The 17,861-nt window shown below is 38.2% G+C and overlaps 1 protein-coding gene across 1 annotated transcript in view; it reads left to right on the forward strand.

Annotated features, from left to right (window-relative positions):
- Window positions 1–17,861, forward strand: part of LOC114136738 (solute carrier family 23 member 2) — a 74,017-nt gene that overhangs the window by 13,789 nt on the left and 42,367 nt on the right. Inside the window, exons 3-7 of the mRNA XM_028004966.1 lie at window positions 4,623–4,780; window positions 8,169–8,352; window positions 11,030–11,211; window positions 14,728–14,845; window positions 16,301–16,457. Coding sequence (XP_027860767.1) covers window positions 4,623–4,780; window positions 8,169–8,352; window positions 11,030–11,211; window positions 14,728–14,845; window positions 16,301–16,457 — 799 coding nt within the window. The remainder of the gene's footprint in view (window positions 1–4,622; window positions 4,781–8,168; window positions 8,353–11,029; window positions 11,212–14,727; window positions 14,846–16,300; window positions 16,458–17,861) is intronic.

A 17,861-nucleotide genomic window follows, 5' to 3' on the forward strand; every position in this document is an offset into this window, starting at 1 on the left:
TTGTTGAGAGAATAACATTATACCCTTATGTAAAGCTCAAAAAAAGTAGATTTTACATAATACTTTCCCTTTAATATGTAACTCGCGTATGAAATCATGCTACTTCATAATGATATTCAAATCCAGCAAACCTTTAGTAATAAAACTAAATATCAGTTTTATTTTTAAGCATTGCAAGCAAAAGGTGGTGCCTTCTATTAAAGGTTCTGCTGTCGATCACACAACTGGAGGCTCACCAAAGATCCTCATCTGAGTCGTGATGAAAGGTAATGGAAACCTGCTCAGCTTGAAAGTAAAAACATGCTTTTGTTCATCTGAGGACATTATTTTCTGACGTTTTTTGGCCAGTTTTAACATTTGCAGCTGAGAAAACACTTCTTCGCAGTGAATTATTACCTCGCCGCACATTTAAATTTTTAAAGCCAATAGCAGTTATTATGATTATTGGTATGCTGTTTTCGTCTTATTAAATAATCAGGTTGTTTACAGGCATATTAGTGTGCGTGTCTTTTTCATTTGTGAAAGGGTCTGTGTTTAATTTGGACAGAGTACAAGTGCCAGATACCTCATAGCGAAAACTATAAAGATGTCAGCAGTACCTCTCTCTTATCACAGGATGGTGCCTATCTACATGCGGTGTGGGAGAGTCATATTTCTTTTCTCACCTGAAAAGGAAAATAAGAGGAGCTGTAAATTCCCAGGTGGCTGACTCAAGCAAAGATAAAAGACTATGTCTTCATGTTATCTGGATACCCTCAGACCTACAGAACACGCCTGAAGACCAGGGCTTAACACACGTTTTACCACACTAAAGCACAGCTTGAAATAGACTGCTATAAATCCAAAGGATATTCAAACCTCACAGTTCTCCAGTCACCTCATCGTCAGTGTTGTCAACAGGTTGTTTTTTTCCCTGAATCGAATCGGATGAGCTCTGCCTCGCACTTCCTCTGCATTCCTGTTAGAAGCCTCTGCATTAAGGGGTGCAGCACCTTGCAAAAATATTCCCACCTATTGAGCTTTTAGTGTTGTTACAATTAGCTTTGTTGCATTTTATTAGGATTTTATTTGATAATGGAAACACAACAGGAAGTTTTCTGTGTTGTAGTACCAGTAAACATCTCACGAGCAAACTGCATTTTCTTTGCAAACTTGCATAGGTTCTTTTGATATTCTGCTAATGCTGAAAATTGTTGAAATTAAAAGGGCAGTATGCAGGGCCGGCCCGAGGCATAAGCAAACTAAGCAGCCGCTTAGGGCCCCAGGGCCACCAAGGGCCCCCCCCTCCAGAAGAGCTGACTTTTTTTTTTAGTAACAATTTCTATGTCATTATGACAAAAACACACAATTTCATCATGAAGTGATTTGTTTCTACAATAATATATTTGATAATGTATGTAGAAATCATTATTCTTGGGGGCCCCTGGTGGCCGCGGAAGGTACCGCACGCTTCGCGGGAACATGAGCTGCCCTGCAGAGAGCATCCTAACATCCAAAGCTCCGGTAGAGGATAAGTTAGCAAAACAATGTCTGAAAAAACGACTTTATACTTCAGGAAGAAAGAAAAGAGGAAGAATAGAAAAAAAGCCAAGATAAAGGTTTGTCTTAATATGTCTTTGCAATGTAATGTTTATAAAAAGGATTTGTAAAGCTGCTAATAGAAAATTAGCATTATAGCGACGGTTCAGTTCAACAGCCAAACATTTATGCTGCATCTTTGTGTGAAGCTGAGTTTTAACTTGAAATGAGTTGATTCAAAATGGCGTGTTTGATAATGTTTGACAACAATAATTAAAACTTCTCAATGTTTGACATTGTCTATCTAAATGTTTTCCATCAGGCTACAAGGGTGACGCTGTATAACAATGAGCTGCTCTAAGTTGTGACATGTTGTTTGCTGCTGATCATTTATGTGGCTAAAACAAACAATATTTTTACATCAACTTCTAAGTTATGTGAAACTTCTGTTAAAATCATTTCAAGGCTCAGAATCAACCCGGTACCGGTCCTAATTCTCAGGGGAGAAAAACTCACCTGGTGTAAATGAAACTTTTAACTATTGGAGTAACTCTTAGAAATTAATTTAATCAAAGAATGTCATGAATATGTGTGTATGGCTGCACCGATGGCAGTTTTCTGGCCGATCCCTGGTTACAGATCTTTAAAGAGCCTGACCTGCCGATTTTGATTTTGGCTGATACCAATTCTTTTGTCTGAAATGTCGCTAAATAAAGGAAGAAAATCACTGAGTTGGCAACAATGGGATGAATATTGTTAACTGTAAATGTTCAGACCTGACCTGGTGGGCCGGTCTGTCAGTCAAACCTCTCACTGCAGAGCAGAAGAGGACAGAGACTGATTTTAAACCTTTGCTGACGAAAATAAGATCAGGGGACAAGATGGGCTTCACATGTACGTATCGGCCGATCACCATCCCCCAAAATTATCCCAGAAATCGACTGGCTGATAAATGTATCCTATATTATACATGCATAGGGTATAATGCAAACAACACCATCAGAGATGCAATAAGTTTATAGCAGGTGTGCGAATGATCTAATTGTCTAACTGTTGATTTCAGAAATCCACATTGTCAGCAGAAATAGAGGGCCTCAAAACCAACTTTTGCTTAGGGCCCCCTGGAGACTTTGGCAGTATGTATTTTCCAGATGCATAGTGCCATTTTACCTGACTGAAGGTAACCATGTTACCTTCAGCTCTTATAAAGATTCTGTATATATCATATGACTTAAAAATTTGATTTTATAATTTAATACCTTGAAATTGGGCCTCTGTCTCTTTTTAAACTCCTGCTCTTTCTGAAACTCTAGCTTCAGGAAATCATTACAACTTTGCTCTACTAATAATCCTTTAACAATGTTTTTAACCAGCGATGCACTGAGAAGTAGCTCCTATAGTGAGCCACTTCTTCCAGCTCCTTCGGGGGAATCCCAAAGCGTTCCCAGTCCAGCCGAGAAACATTGTCCCTCTGCGTGTCCTGGTTATTCCCTTGGGCCCCCTCCTGGTGGGACGTGGCCCGAACACCTCACCGGGGAGGCGTTCAGGAGGCATCCTAACCAGATGCCCGAGCCACCTTAAACTGGCTCCTTTCGACATGAAGGAGCAGCGGCTCTACTCTGAGTCCCGCCCAGATGACTGAGCTTCTCACCCTATCTCTAAGGGAGAGCCCAGACACCCTATGGAGAAAACCCATTTCGGACACTTGTATTCGTGACCTCGTTCTTTCAATCATGACCCAAAGCTCATGACCATAGAAGAGGTACTAGGAACATAGACCAACTGGTAAATTGAGAGATTCGCCTTTTGACTCAGCTCTCTCTTCGCCATTACAGACTGGTACAGCACCTGCTTCTCTGAAGATGCTGTGCCAATCTGCCTATCATCTCCTGCTCCGTTTTTCCCTCTTTCTTGAACAATATCCCAAGATACTTAAACTCCTCCACTTGTGACATGATGTCTTCCCTTTTCCGACTCAAGACGAAGGCCTCGGATTTGGAGGCACTGGTCCTCATCACACTCAGCTGTGAACCACTACAGCGAAAGCCGTAGATCACAGTAGGACCACATCATCTACAAAAAGCAGAGATCCGAAAGCCATCAAAACAGATCATCTTAACATCTTGACTATAAATTCTGTCTGCAACCCTACCCTGGATAAATGGAAGAAGATGGATGGATGGAGACAAAAGGGGACGTATTCTTCCTCTTGTTGAAATAATTATAAGCACATTGGTTTGTCCAATCAGTACATTCCTGTGTTGCTGGCAAGCAGCGCTCACTACTTTGTTCCTCTTGGTATTTCTTTAATTATATGTGCAGTACATAGTTAAAACAGTGTGAAAGAGACTTTGCGCTTTCATTATCCCAACAAGGCACTTCCAGTGTGTCATTATCATGTTTTACAAATGTGAAATCGAATATGTGCCAATCTTAGAAATTAATCCCAGACGTCAATCTATCATGATCTGCTATCAATCTGAAGTAATCCTCCAAACAGCCATCTAAAATATGCTGGCTTTCTTCGTGGGAGTTTAAAAAGTGCCTTCATTAATCTGCTCCAGTTTATTACCATCTGTCTTTGGTTTGTATTTCCTTTTACACAAATTCTTTTTAAACAGTGGTGATCTTCACCAGCAGCAACGTCCTAACTCCCCTCAGCACACACAGAGGTTAAGCCTGAAGTGTGAGCTGAAAGAGTGCAAGATGTGCAAGAATTTCTGGTTTGAGTTTATACAGTCCTCCCCTCACATTTTTCTTAGTTTATCTGGTTACTCTAGATTTCCGTCCTCTCTGCTGCCCCGTGATGCACTGGTGCAAATAAGTGGGCATAGATGATGGATAAATTGAACATTGCTCTTAACCTGTTGCCAGTTGTTGCCAGACATTTTTTTTTAACTTACAGTAAAAAGACACTTGTTACAGTGAAATTAATTTTTGAGGATACGCCCACATCTGTGAACACAGCTGTAGCTGAACTTGACCGTATCACATAGTACTGTAGCAACCAGCAGCACTTGTTCTGTAACTGAAGCTTGAGGTCTCGTGATCAGTGCTAATCCTTCAACATGTCCTCTCTCCATCTTCTCGTTCACGATCCACAGCACTATGTCCTTGCCTTCGGCGGAATCATCGCCGTCCCACTGATCCTCGCCGAGCCTCTCTGCATCGCAGACAACAACGTGGCCAAAAGCCAGCTCATCTCCACCATATTCTTCGTGTCCGGATTGTGCACAGTGCTGCAGACGACCGTTGGAACCAGGTAACAAAGCCCCAGTGAACCAGTAAGCCACCTGGCTTACGCAAAGCTCAGATACATAAACTGGCACTTTCAAATGTGTGTAAACCTCTTAAGAAGGTACTTACTTCAGTGTAAAAGGATATTTATTACTGTGCTGTATGTGTGGGTGGGTTCCTGTTTGCCCTGGGGTTGTTTTTTTCCCATTTTTTTGTTTGAAGCATGTGTAAAGTGAAGAAATATCTTACCTAACAATGCCTCCTCTGTGCTCAGGTATATTTGAACGTTTAACCCTTGCCCTGAGTGTTTCCTGCAATGATAGAGGACTCATTTACATTTGAGCGTTTTTGGGGATTACCTGAAAGTAAATCTCTGTCCACCTCCATGTTTTGCTTTGCATTGATTTGGTGTGAGTCAGATTGCCACACAAATGCTCAGAGGAAGACTTTCTCTTTCAAGTCTAATCCCTGCACTCCCTTTACTTTGCTCGGCTTTACGTGGTGATGTTTGAAGCTTTCTATTTAATTGCCAATAGTTTCTGTGACTAGAGTTTATTGAACTTCATAGTTACTACATATTTGCCATTCTGCCTCCATGTAGGGACACAGTGTTAGAAAGTGCACATATACATCTGTGCATCAGTTAGCATGTGGAAATAACTAAAGCTTTTGTTCAAGTCCTCTACCTACATTTGTTGGCAAATGCTGTAAAGGTCACAAGTGATCCAAGCAAACAGGTTGACATTGAGTAATAGGTCAGTTAATCTTTATTTTCTTTGCATATGTTCAAATAGCTCTCTAACAACTGAAACGTGTCTCTTCAGTGCCTTGCAAAAGCATTTGCACATCTTGAACTTATTAACGTTTTGCCATGCTTCAGCCATAAACGTTGATGTGTTTTATTGGGATTTCATGTAATAGACCAACAAAAAGTACTTAGGAATTATGAAATGGGAAGAAAACGATGCACCTTTTTCAAAGCTTTTTACAAAAAAAATGTTAAGAGTAGCCGTGTTTCCATTGCAAATGTGTACAAAACGTTTATGATATTCTGCTAATGTAAAAAAAAACAACAACCCGAAACACAATGTCGAAATTGTTGTGTGTCCATTCAATAGGAAAATCACACGCGTTTAATCTTCAATGGAGCGGCAAGCTCCTGGGGAGGAGCTGCGTATTTATGCAGCGTTTTACGAATTTGCAGTGGACAAACACAACTTGGGATGTTCTGTGCGATGCTTGAGACCTCTGGTGGGCCAGCTGCACATTGTCCAAGGAGGCCAGTGCCTACAAATAAACATCTTGCTGTTTGTTGTTGTTTTTTTTTTTTTCCAAAATTGGCGTATTTCCATTAAGCACATTTAGTTTTATAATTCCAATTTGCTCAATTTTGTGTGTCGGCGGCATGGGCCTTAACCGTCCACAGAGCCAGCCGGCCGCCCTAGACTGGAAGCTGTTTCTTTTATTTTTACCTCAGAGCGACCAACTTTCTATTACTCCTGTCTCACAGTAGTATATACAATAAGGGCACCCGCACCTCCCGTATCTGTGCCCTCTGTCTCTCGCAGACAATTGCTTAAACCATTGCTAACATGTCGTAACGTGTTTTTCCGAGCCGCCTTTAAACGCAACATAAACGCCACGATGGTCGCGCGGCAGCGACGGAGAGCAAAGCGACACGCCGGTGAAAAAAAAGCAATTACCTTTGCACAGTCCCCATCCACCCCACCCTGAAACTAACCGAGTAGGTTGGGTAACACAGGTGATGTCAATATTAGGCTTGTTAACAAGAATATGCTATTAGTATTGTTGTTATCTATGTTCAAAAGTGGGTAGTATTGGTTACATTTACGTGAGTGAGTTTTTTTTTGAAAAAGGGGTACTCATGAGAGTAGTTTTACTGCACTGTACTTTTTTTCTTTTACTTGAGTAATATTATTATTGCTACTTTTACCTGAATGGATTGATTTTTCATTTAAAGAAATTGGAAACCTTAGATTTCTGCAATATGAGCTAATGTTTGCAGATTTGAGCATAATCACTTGTTTATTTTGTATTAATAAACATGGTATTTGAAATATTTCATCGAGGTTTGTTTATGTATTTATATTAAAGTAAAAGCTCACTTAGATCCCCTCTCCTCCTCCCCCAAACATAAGCCAATGACCCCCCTACCTTACTTAACTCCTCTGGAGCCGGGGCTGTCTACTGTCTGATCATGTCACAGAGCACCGTTTAGTCCTTCGTTGGGAAGTGATGTAGGTCAGGGGTTTGTAAACCTTTCTATGACAGGTCCCCTGAAAGAGCATTAACCTCTGGCTGAGGACCTCCTTTGCAAACCCACAAAAAATGCTACAAAATATATAAAGAAACATCAACTTTTAGACTTTTTATTCACCATTCAATAATACATTTGTTTAGCATAAATTTTGCTTATACTTCCTGATTTTAGGTGGCCATAAGACTTTTGGTGGAAGCCTTTGTTATTTATATGTTATGATTCTATTTCCAGATAACATAATGTTTCATTACAGTCTGTTCTTTTGATATATATGTACTATTATTTTATATTATTATTCATTATTTTTATATTAATCAGATCAACATTTATTTTATTTCCACAGTTCTTATGATATGGTTCTTTTGGGTTTTTTTCTTGTCAAAAAAGGTTCCATTTCTTGCCAGCTGTAATAGCTTGAGGAGCACAGATGCTGGATGAATTTGACTATTGAGAGTCTGGACTATTTAAATTCATTGTTTTAACTTATATTTTACATAAAACATGGCATAACGAAAAAACCAAAAAATTATGGTGAGAAATTTAAGAAAAATGATCTGATTTATTTATTTATTTATTTTGATTGATTTATTTATTTTTATTTTTTTACATTTTTTTCATCATCTTCCTTCCAACTTTCTGAGGCCCCCACATTGCCTCCTGGTGGCCCACTGTGAAAAACACTGGTGTAGAAGAGCACAACTGTGCAAGCAGTTCCTTTAGTCAGATGAGTCCACAAGCCAAACATTTTCACCTAAATGCAAAGTATTTAGGTAAATTACAGCTTGGTAAAAGTTGTTATGTAAAACTTCCCTAGGAAAGTCTTACATAACTTCCCTAGTCCTTCTATTAAAAGCTGGCTTTTAATAGTTAAAGCAACCAGAAAAAGATTAACTTCTCCTTCCTGACATATGGTTAACAACAAATATGATGCTGTATCCACCCATAGATAGATATTCTTTAAGTTTGTCTACCCACTAAAGGTTACAGAAAGATACAGGAGCATGCATACTTTAGCCAGATACTGCTGTACCGTCTGTCTTCTTCCATCTCTAACTTTGCGTGGCTCCCATCCCACCCATTAAGGTCGCCCTGCTCTGCTGACTTGTAAACTCTCGACTTTACCGATTTACAGGTTACCAATCCTTCAGGGAGGGACTTTCAGTTTCATCACCCCTACTTTGGCCATTCTTGCCCTGCCGAAATGGCAGTGTCCAGACCCAAATGCATCTGTGACCCTGTCCATGCAGCTGCTGAATGGCACCAGTCCACTGCCACGGGAAAACTCCGATGAAATCTGGATGCCACGAATACGTGAGGTTAGTAAACTATTCACTGCAAGAAGGCAATAATTCCCAGTAAGATGGATTAGCGACACTGTGTCTGAAATAAGAACCTCCACTAGGTTTTTACAGATTCCAAATCAGCTAAGCACGAGACAAAATGCCCTGAGAAAATTCACGTTGAGCTCCATAATTTGTAATCTTTCTTGGTGTTGGTCAGGAGTCTACATCATTTTGGATGAACTCCGCTTTTACACAAGTTTCTGAAAATTACAGCTTGGTAAGAGCTGTTATGCTATTCTTCAATAATTTTTTTCCTCTCTGTCTGTAAGGATTTGGGTTTTTCTCTGTATTTTTGAGTTTTCTGTGTGTTTATTTTGAGTTTTCTGTGTCCTCTGAGTAGCTGTGCTGTCCTGTCTTCTCTTTGATTGTTCCCAGGTGTGTCTCGTTCCCTGATTACCTCTTGTGTATTTAATGTCACCTGTTGTCTCTGTGTCTTTGTCGGGTCCTTGTCTCAGTTGGCGTCTTGTCGCTGTCGTCTGTGTGCCCAGTCCGTCTCTTCCTCCGTTTAACCGGTTGCTACCGGCGTCGAGCCCTGGTGTCCGCTCGGCCGTGCTGCCCGGTACTCTGGATTGTATTGGACTGTGTTTATTCTGGATATTCTTCATTAAACCTTCATTTCATCTACTACGGCGTCTGCCTCACCACCTCACAGTTTATGACACTGTCAATGTACTTTATACTGTCAGTCACAGAGTTCCCAAAGAAAAAGTTTTTACCTGTGAATTCATCTTTGCCACAGTTCTGCTTCCCTCTGCATGGGACTGTAATTCCCAAATTTTCTGCATAATACATGTCAAATAAAAATATGCTTGGCAGGATTTATAACTGCATTGTGTTTGAAGGCAGTGATGTTTAAGATACTTAAAGCTGCAGGGTCATAATCATAAATCTATCTGTTGGATTAAATTTATTAAGGAACCTGCCAAGTTAAGATACTTTGTTCACATTTGAAATTCTTTTCCATATTGACTTAGCTGAGAGCTTGACTTGCATACTTTTCAGCTCTTGATGTCTTTATTTACTCAGCTGGAAATTACAAAAAAGAAAAAAAAATCCATGTGATGGGGTCTCAGACTACTGTAGCTGCACTTATTGAAAATATTTTAACAGCACATAAGTAATTGGGATTTGGTGCATTCATATATAAATTTGTTTTAGTCGAGAGTTATTTTCAATACATATTTGCTACGTAATATTTTGTTACGTGCATTTCACAAAAATTACTCAAAAGTATTCATGTTTCCCAAATTCAAACCCACCGCTAACTTCATTATGTTTTCAGTTATGTTGCCCAACATAACTGAAAGAGCAAAGCAATTTTTTAGGACTTTCATGTCAATGCACTGGATGTAATAGGACTGACTTCAGTTTGTATTATGTCATAAAAACAACTGGAAGATAGAAAATTGCTCTCTCACATTATAAACTTAACAAAACACACGGTAAAAACAATTGTCTATTTCCACTTCTGTGTGTATCTCATGAAACCTTTCAAACACATTACTGTACACACACATGTAGTGAGCTGCTGCAGTGTGTGAAAGCACAAAATGCAAAAAAAACAAAACATTAGTTTTTATTATTAAAACAGTAAACCAAGTCACTGAGCTTCATTCATTCATTAGGAAATGTTGAGGGATTGGTCACGATCTGTGAGTATTTGTGTTTCAGTTTTGTATTATCTTCCATCAGAGTTATTATTTGATACTTCTAATTTCATTCAGAGATTGTCATCGCAGTGTTTCTCCTTTATTTGGTGTTTAGTCTATGAATTTTACATTTGCTAGTTCCATTTATGCTCTGCAGTGTCAAAAATCTTACCTGGTACGTTTGTTTGGGTTTTGAACTTAGAATTGAACACCATTGGGTTTGATATCATTTTCTAGTCGCCATAGAGTGCATCCTAGAGTGACTATACATGCATAAACAAATAAATAAATAAATAAATAAACCTAATTTAAACAGGTTTTCGAAAACATTATTTTTATATGTCTTCACTATTGCTGTTACTGGTGTATTAAAAAAACCTATACAAAATAAACAAGTAATGCTTAGCCTGGTAGCCCCCCACATTTATAGAACACCGGGGGGAAACCAGGCATTCTGAATGTAAACTTCTGATTTTTTTTAAAAGGTTTTGTTGGCTCTAGTGGCCTTTATTTGAAAGTAGTTTGACAGGAAACAGGGTAATCAGAGAGGGGGAAGACATGCGGCAAACGTCGCCAGGCCGGGAATCGAACCTACAACCACCGCTACAAGGACTAAGGCCTCAACGTGGGTCATGCTTTGCCCCTGCGCCACCACAGCACCCTAAACTTCTGATTTTAAGAGTGAAAAATCCACCAATCTCTGACATATCCTGCCTCATTTTTGTGGCATTTAGCAAGCAGAAATTTGGTAACTCAAAGTGACCTAAAACGAGAGAAATTTGGTCTGATTTAACTTCAGACAGTGTGATAAAAGGTCTGGCTTTTTTATGTATCCAAGACAGTTTCAACTGTATAAAATATGTCTATCAGTATGTTCAAAAGGATAAAAGTGGAACACTTTGTATGCAAAGGATGTCTGTAAGTGGTGGTTAACTGTGCGTAATAATCTCTTTCTCTGGAATGTGAGTTTAAAACTTTTTCTGTTTGGTTTCTTTCTACAGATTCAGGGGGCCATCCTGGTTGCCTCTCTGGTTCAGATTGTCCTGGGCTTGTCTGGACTGGTCGGCCTCGTGCTTAAATACATCGGTCCTTTGGCTATCGCTCCTACGATCACCCTCATCGGCCTGTCGCTGTTCATTGAGGCTGGGAAGAAATGTGGCAGTCACTGGGGAATTGCTGCTCTGTGAGTGTTTCATTAATGCACTCAATCAACATTTTTCAGAGCCTTGCCTTCTTACTGTAGAGATTTTAAGTTTCTCATCTGCTAATTCTGCTTATGTGGAAAAAACACATATTCGTATGAACTGTGTTGATGCTGAGAACTCTGGTGGAGCCAGCTGCACATGATCTGAAAGAAACAAAAACGAACCATCATCCTCCTACCTTTTTGTGTTATCTTATTTGTCGTTTTTGCCAGTAGTAACAGCCGACTTGTTTGATGCGAAAAAAGGTTCTTCCATTGCAGATTGCTAAATAATCTATTTTGATACGGCTGAAAAATCACCTCATCCCGGCGCAAAACCTTATCGAAAAATTTGAGGTTTTTCAAAATTGTTGTTTCTGTTAAGCAAGTATCAGTTTGCACCATTTTTTAGTTGATGGACATACAGCCACTGTCATTAAAGTAATACATATTTCTTAGGGTCATGTTTGCTGTTATCAAAGTAATACCACGAAATATCCGGACAAACCCTGAAGTCCATATCGTCCACCCCTAAATGAAACACAACATAGATGTGTTGCTGTGTTGTTGTTTTTGCTATCCTTACCAATTTCTACCAAGATTCATCCCCCGTTTGCCTTTTCTGTGGCCTGCAAATAATTAACCCTTTCATGCACAGTGGTCACTACAGTGAACAGCTACGTATCTAAAAGCCATTTGCTTGTGCTTGTAAATTCTTATGCACACAGACCACTGAAGTGGACACTAACGCATCACAAAATACCCTATAAACTACTGGCCATCAGCTGAAAATGCAAGAAATTATTTTTAAGTCCAATATGGCCAACAGACAAAAAAGCATGAGAACCGACCCGGTCCCTCCTTCTACTGTAGACGACTCTTGCAGGTAAAAAAAAAAAAATTGTGACATCAGATAACCCCTATAGAAAAATACTAATGATATATTTTTCAAATAACAACTTTGTGTTTGAAGAAAATTACAATTGATCACCTAAAAATATATATATATATTTATATATATATATATATATATATATTTTTTTTTTTTTTACAATTTTTTTTCCCTACCTTTTTTTATGCCTTAAGAAAATAAAAATAAAAAATGTGGAAAAACATCATGACACAAAACATCATAATTAATACATAAAATGGTTAAGTTGGGGTAAAAAGAAACACAGTTTGAGGATTAGGATGTGATTTAAGATACAGTCAGTATTTGATATGGTTGGGTTTTGCTTGTTGTGCAAATATATTCATAATTTTCCCTTTGTTAGATGATAGCACATCAAAATAAGCTCTTTCTATGGATTAAAAAGTTAAGCTGTTCTGGGTCATGTTTCAGTGACTTTACCTGCACATGTACAAACCAGCCACCAAATACATTTCATTTCATTTCTGATAGTGTGGAATAAATCTGATATGTGTATTGGCAGTTATCAGTTTTATGGCAGGAAATATGAATCCAGATGAATGTCCAGTTAGATACATTTCCTGTCTAGTGTCATACATGAACAACAACAGCCATATTGAATTTCTCTGACAAAGGTAATGGATTGCTTCCATCCATTCTGAGTGGAGCGTGTTTTATAATATTTGTCACAAAAAGAAAGAAATAATGATCCTAATAAATAAGCATCTGTTGTTTTATTGACAACAGACACAAAAGACAATACCAGGAGAATTATGCTGATCTAAAACCTCTCATTAACACAGCGCCCCTGGAGAAGTAGACCCACATTGCTTTTTATTTGCTTTTTTTTCCTTCTGCATAGGCAAGATTCTAAACTCTTAAATATTTTTCATTTTAAAAACATCAAAGATATTGCGATGCTGGCTAAATGAAAACTCGCAGGGTGCCATACCACAGCATAAAAAAATACACAAAAACCACAAGGCTGACCAAAAGGCTGTATACTAAAATCAAACACAGAAAAACAGACCACGGAATAAAAGGTGCACAAATTGACAATAGTTGTAAAAGTTGAAACAAGCCAGAAACAATGTTTTACAGAGTCAAAAAGGTGTCGTTTTGAAGCGCATTACTTAAAGCATTTCACTATAGGAACAACAACAGAAAGAAAATATTAAAGACTCTTAACTTACTTTAATGTGCATTTAATAATTTTCTTTAGCTTAGGGTTAGTGAGAAACATTAAATACAATAACCTCGTCTTATCTTTAAACATGGATCATTTAAAAAGACAAAAAAAAATGGCCACAAATGCATTTTCTCTGCACATAATCAACACACTATTGTGTAACAAAGTGCAAATTTTTTTCCCCAGCCTATTTATTCACATGGATATGGACAACAAAATATGCAAAAAACCCCCCACCAATGTATATTAATAAAACTACACTTTCTCTTTGCATTGATGCCAACAAATGCATGCATCTTTGATGCGTGGCTTCCCAATTGTTCCCAGTCCTGGAGGATTGTAGATTTATCTATTCAGTTTCATCACAGCTTCATTAACATTTTTTGTTGACAAAAGTTACAGTTTTGACTTCAATGGACTCAAGAAACTGCAGTAAAACAATCAGAATGACAAATAGACCTTCCTGCAGAGCATTTTCACATGTTTGGGAATCACTTAAATGTGCTTCTTGGAATATTGCATAAAGAATTTGAATGTGTGAGAACCAGTAACTTACTTAGGTTGTTCTTAAAGGGGCAATATTATGTAAAATTATCTTTTTTTTAGCTTTACATCACATTATGATGTTATTTCTTCAACAAAAACGTACCAGGAGTGTTGATTTGATTCTTTCATACTTGTTCGAGAAATCCTTGAATCTCCTATGGCAACCGTTCTGGGGTGCCTAACTGCTTGCTCTCACCAAATGCATGCAGCTCATCTTTGGAGCTTAACTGCTCCAAGGATGAGCACCAGTTTAGTACCAGTTAGCTTTAACTGGTACTAAAGCTAATATCACACTCTGTACTGTGTAGAGAAAACAAAGGAGAGTTTTAAAAACTCTTAGTCTTGACATCAAGCAGTCAAAAGTTTCTTTGTATAGCACATTTCAGCAACAAGGCAGTTCAAAGTGTTTTACGTCATAAAAACATAACAAATCCCCCATCATACAGTGCTACTTCTCCATGTTTGGTTCTGGTTCCGTGGATGTAGGCCCTCCAGAAATGAGTGGATACAACAACATCCAGTTGTTAATGTGTTTTGGTGCTAAGTCATAGAGTGATTTATGAACTACCTCAAGTATTTTAAAGTCTATTCTCTGAGCTACAGGGAGCCTGTGGAAGGACTTTAGAACTGGGGTGAGGTTCTCTAACTTCCTGGTTTTAGTGAGGCATGTCTATGAAGGGGAACTAAGAGGGTTCTGCTGCGTCATGACCGGGTATATTACTTCTCTATGATGTCACCTTAATTTTCTATTTCATATATGAAGATCAGCTTACCATATGGAAGTAAAATTTCAGGGTTCTGACATGTGATCGCGAGTATTAATATATGAGCAGTGTCTACATGAACATTTGTTCTGTCTTCTGTTCTGCAGCACAGTCTGTCTGATCCTCCTGTTCTCCCAGTACCTCAGCAAAGTTCATGTTCCAATGATTGCATACAAGGATAAGAAGTGGAAGGTTTTCCAATATCCACTGTTCAAGCTCTTTTCTGTGAGTCGCCTCAGATTATTTTCTGTATTTGTCTTTTCCCACGGCAAAGTTTTTTTTCTTGTGTTTTTTTTATATGTTGGAAAAATGTCAGGTTTAAGGTAAGAGAGGATGAAATTAATTTTAAGAGCTGTGCACAAGTTGGAATTTATTGTGCAATTTTTTTAATTACCACAAGGCAAACATTGTATTAGGCTAAAATAAATATACCCCATGTATTAGCTCTAGGTGATGCTGAACAAATAAGTTTAATGTTGGCTGTAAGCTGCATTCAGTCCTGATTGCTGAGTTGTTGCAGTGGGCCCTGGCATTGTCAAGTAAAAATATATTCTAAATCTCAGAGCATTCTAAGAGAAGTGTGTAAGGATTAAAGAAAATCCATAAGAAATTCAAACAAAATTAGGATTTAAGAATCCTAGTTAATAATACATACACACGTTTGATCAGAAATAGAATAGAAATTAAAAAACAAATTCTGAATTTGCAAACAGAAGTTTATATAAAAAGATTTAGAGACTGAAATGTCTTCAGAAAAAAAGAGTCTTGAGTCAGTTACATTTCAATGTTGATAGTTTTGAATTCAATATGTTTTCCAATTTATCTAATTGCTGCAGGTCTTTGCCAACTTTTAGAGTTGGCAAAGACCTGCAGCAATTAGCAAGATTCCGCAGGATAAAAACCCCAGCTGAGTCTTAAACGTGTCTGCAGAATTATTCATTTGGACTCATATTTATGTCAAGGGTAATACAAAAGATGTTGCACTTAATGGTGTGAGGAAATGAAGTCAGGTGTAACACCACATGTTTTTCAGAATGTAAACAACTTTTATAAAATTGAGGAGCTATGTTCTCCATTAAGTGATATGATGCATGACATAATAATCAACTCCAGGATTCTCTTTAGAGAAAAGAAAAGGTGGCAGTTAGTTGCATATCATGAGCATCCTTTATTTTCCTTTTAACCTCCAGCTCTGTTGTGGTTGTTTTTGTTTTGTTGTGTCAATAAGCATGCACTTGTATATGATAAAAAGCTGTTCTAGCTCCAACCTAGTCCAAAATGTTAACAGGATTACTTGCTAATTGTTTGGCATTTTAAAGAGTACATGCACATTTGGCTTAAATGTAAAGATGTTTTCCATATGAGACTCGACTCAGAATCAAAACCAGTTGTGCACTCTGTGTAAAACATTCAAGCTCATGAAAGGCTTTTTTTTTTCTCAAGGAAACGTGTACTTGATTTTTTCCCCCTCTTTATTGTACAACATGATTGCAAACAGTGATTTATTAGCTTTATTAGCTAATTATAAATTAGTGAATCGACAGGAAATGTTGACCACTTGAATTTGTACTTTATGTATCATCCTTTCTGCTTTTGTACTTTAGTACCTTTATATAATCACAGAAAAGAACCTAGGTAAAATAATACCAAGATGCTCTTGACATTGATCTTAAATTCCAGGCTTTGTTTGGAATGTGTGGTGCCTGGCTGGTCTGCTTTTTACTGACCGTCTTTGACATCCTGCCTTCAAAGTCGAATCAGTATGGCTTCTCAGCAAGAACCGACATCAACCTGAACGCCCTGACAAACTCGCCGTGGTTCCGCATGCCTTATCCAGGTAAGAAATCCTACTTTATACCAAAAAGTACATTTTTAAACATGCAAATGCAAAATGCAGCTATCGATGTTGGCCAAAATGCACAACTAGTTTATGATTAAGAGGGAACACAGACTATTGTAGTTCTGTAATTTCAGGCATCAGGACATTATGAAGCAAGCAGGGCCTCATGTACAGACATGCAAATCAGGAAAGCAGTGTATGCAAAAACAAGTCTAAATGCATCACGCTGTCTGGATGCATGATCGAAGCATATTTTCTATATTTCAATCAACATTGAACAGAGCACACATGAGTGTGTTACCAACTCCTTCTTGGACATGCAACTATTGTTTATTGTTTGTGACCCATTGATAACTTCTTGCAGTTCTTGTTTTTTTTTTTGGGCAATTGCTTTGAGCAATGCACGGTCAGACATTGGAATGAACCTGCTGGGATGTCCACTACTGAGAGGATCGGCAACAGTTGCTAACACATTAATTCCTGGGAAGAATGAATACTGTCTCATGGTTTTCTCAAGGTTGTGTTAGCAACTTTTCATTGTAGAATAGGGGACTTCAGGTTAATTGTAAATGGCTATCAGTCCATCCATTATTTTCCCCTTATCTCTAAGTGAGAGCCCAGACATTCTGCGGAGGAAACTCATTTGAGGTGCTTGTAAATTTCAGCTACCGGTAAATTGAGAGCTTCATTTTTTGACTCAACTATTTCTTCGCCATGATAGATCTCTTTCTAACTCTTCCATGATAAATACGGAGCAACAATTGCGCTTATAAGTATATCGTTGATGATTTGTCTTTGTGTCAACATGCCTGGATGCTGCACACCTTCAAACTGTCAAAGTCTCTGCTTACATAGAAGTGGTCACGTTTGCTGATAATCTTTGAATCACGTGCATTTAATTAGCGAGTTTGAACGTTAAATCATGTAAAGCAGCAAGGAATCAGATGGTTCCTCAAAAATTGCTGTATTGAAAGCCATAGAATTCAAGGGCTGTACATTACATTCACCTAAAATTCGTCAGTGAGAATCAGTCCAGTCAGATTAAAGAGATTTAACACCTGTTTCAAATCCTGTATATATTAGTCAACCATGTCCAAGTTTAAACCACTGGAATATGTTTTATATTAGTGTAACTTCAGTACTTTTAGAAAGAATGACATGTCAGCTGAAAACTGGGATTTGTTTCGACAGTCGCCTGTGAATTGCAAAATGTTAGGTTTTTAGATAAATACAAATATAAATATTAAAGATTAGGAGACTTTAAGGACTGAGAATCTATGTCTGGTCCCAGAGTGTGTGTGCCTTTAGCAGCAGGAAGCAAGCCGAATTGGGAGACAGATGGCCTGGAGATAAGAGTGACACCTAACAGGAGAGAACATCAAAGACTAAGGGTCAAAGTTT

The sequence above is a fragment of the Xiphophorus couchianus genome, chromosome 2 (genome assembly GCF_001444195.1).
Source record: "Xiphophorus couchianus chromosome 2, X_couchianus-1.0, whole genome shotgun sequence".
In the NCBI taxonomy this organism is placed as follows: Eukaryota; Metazoa; Chordata; class Actinopteri; order Cyprinodontiformes; family Poeciliidae; genus Xiphophorus; species Xiphophorus couchianus.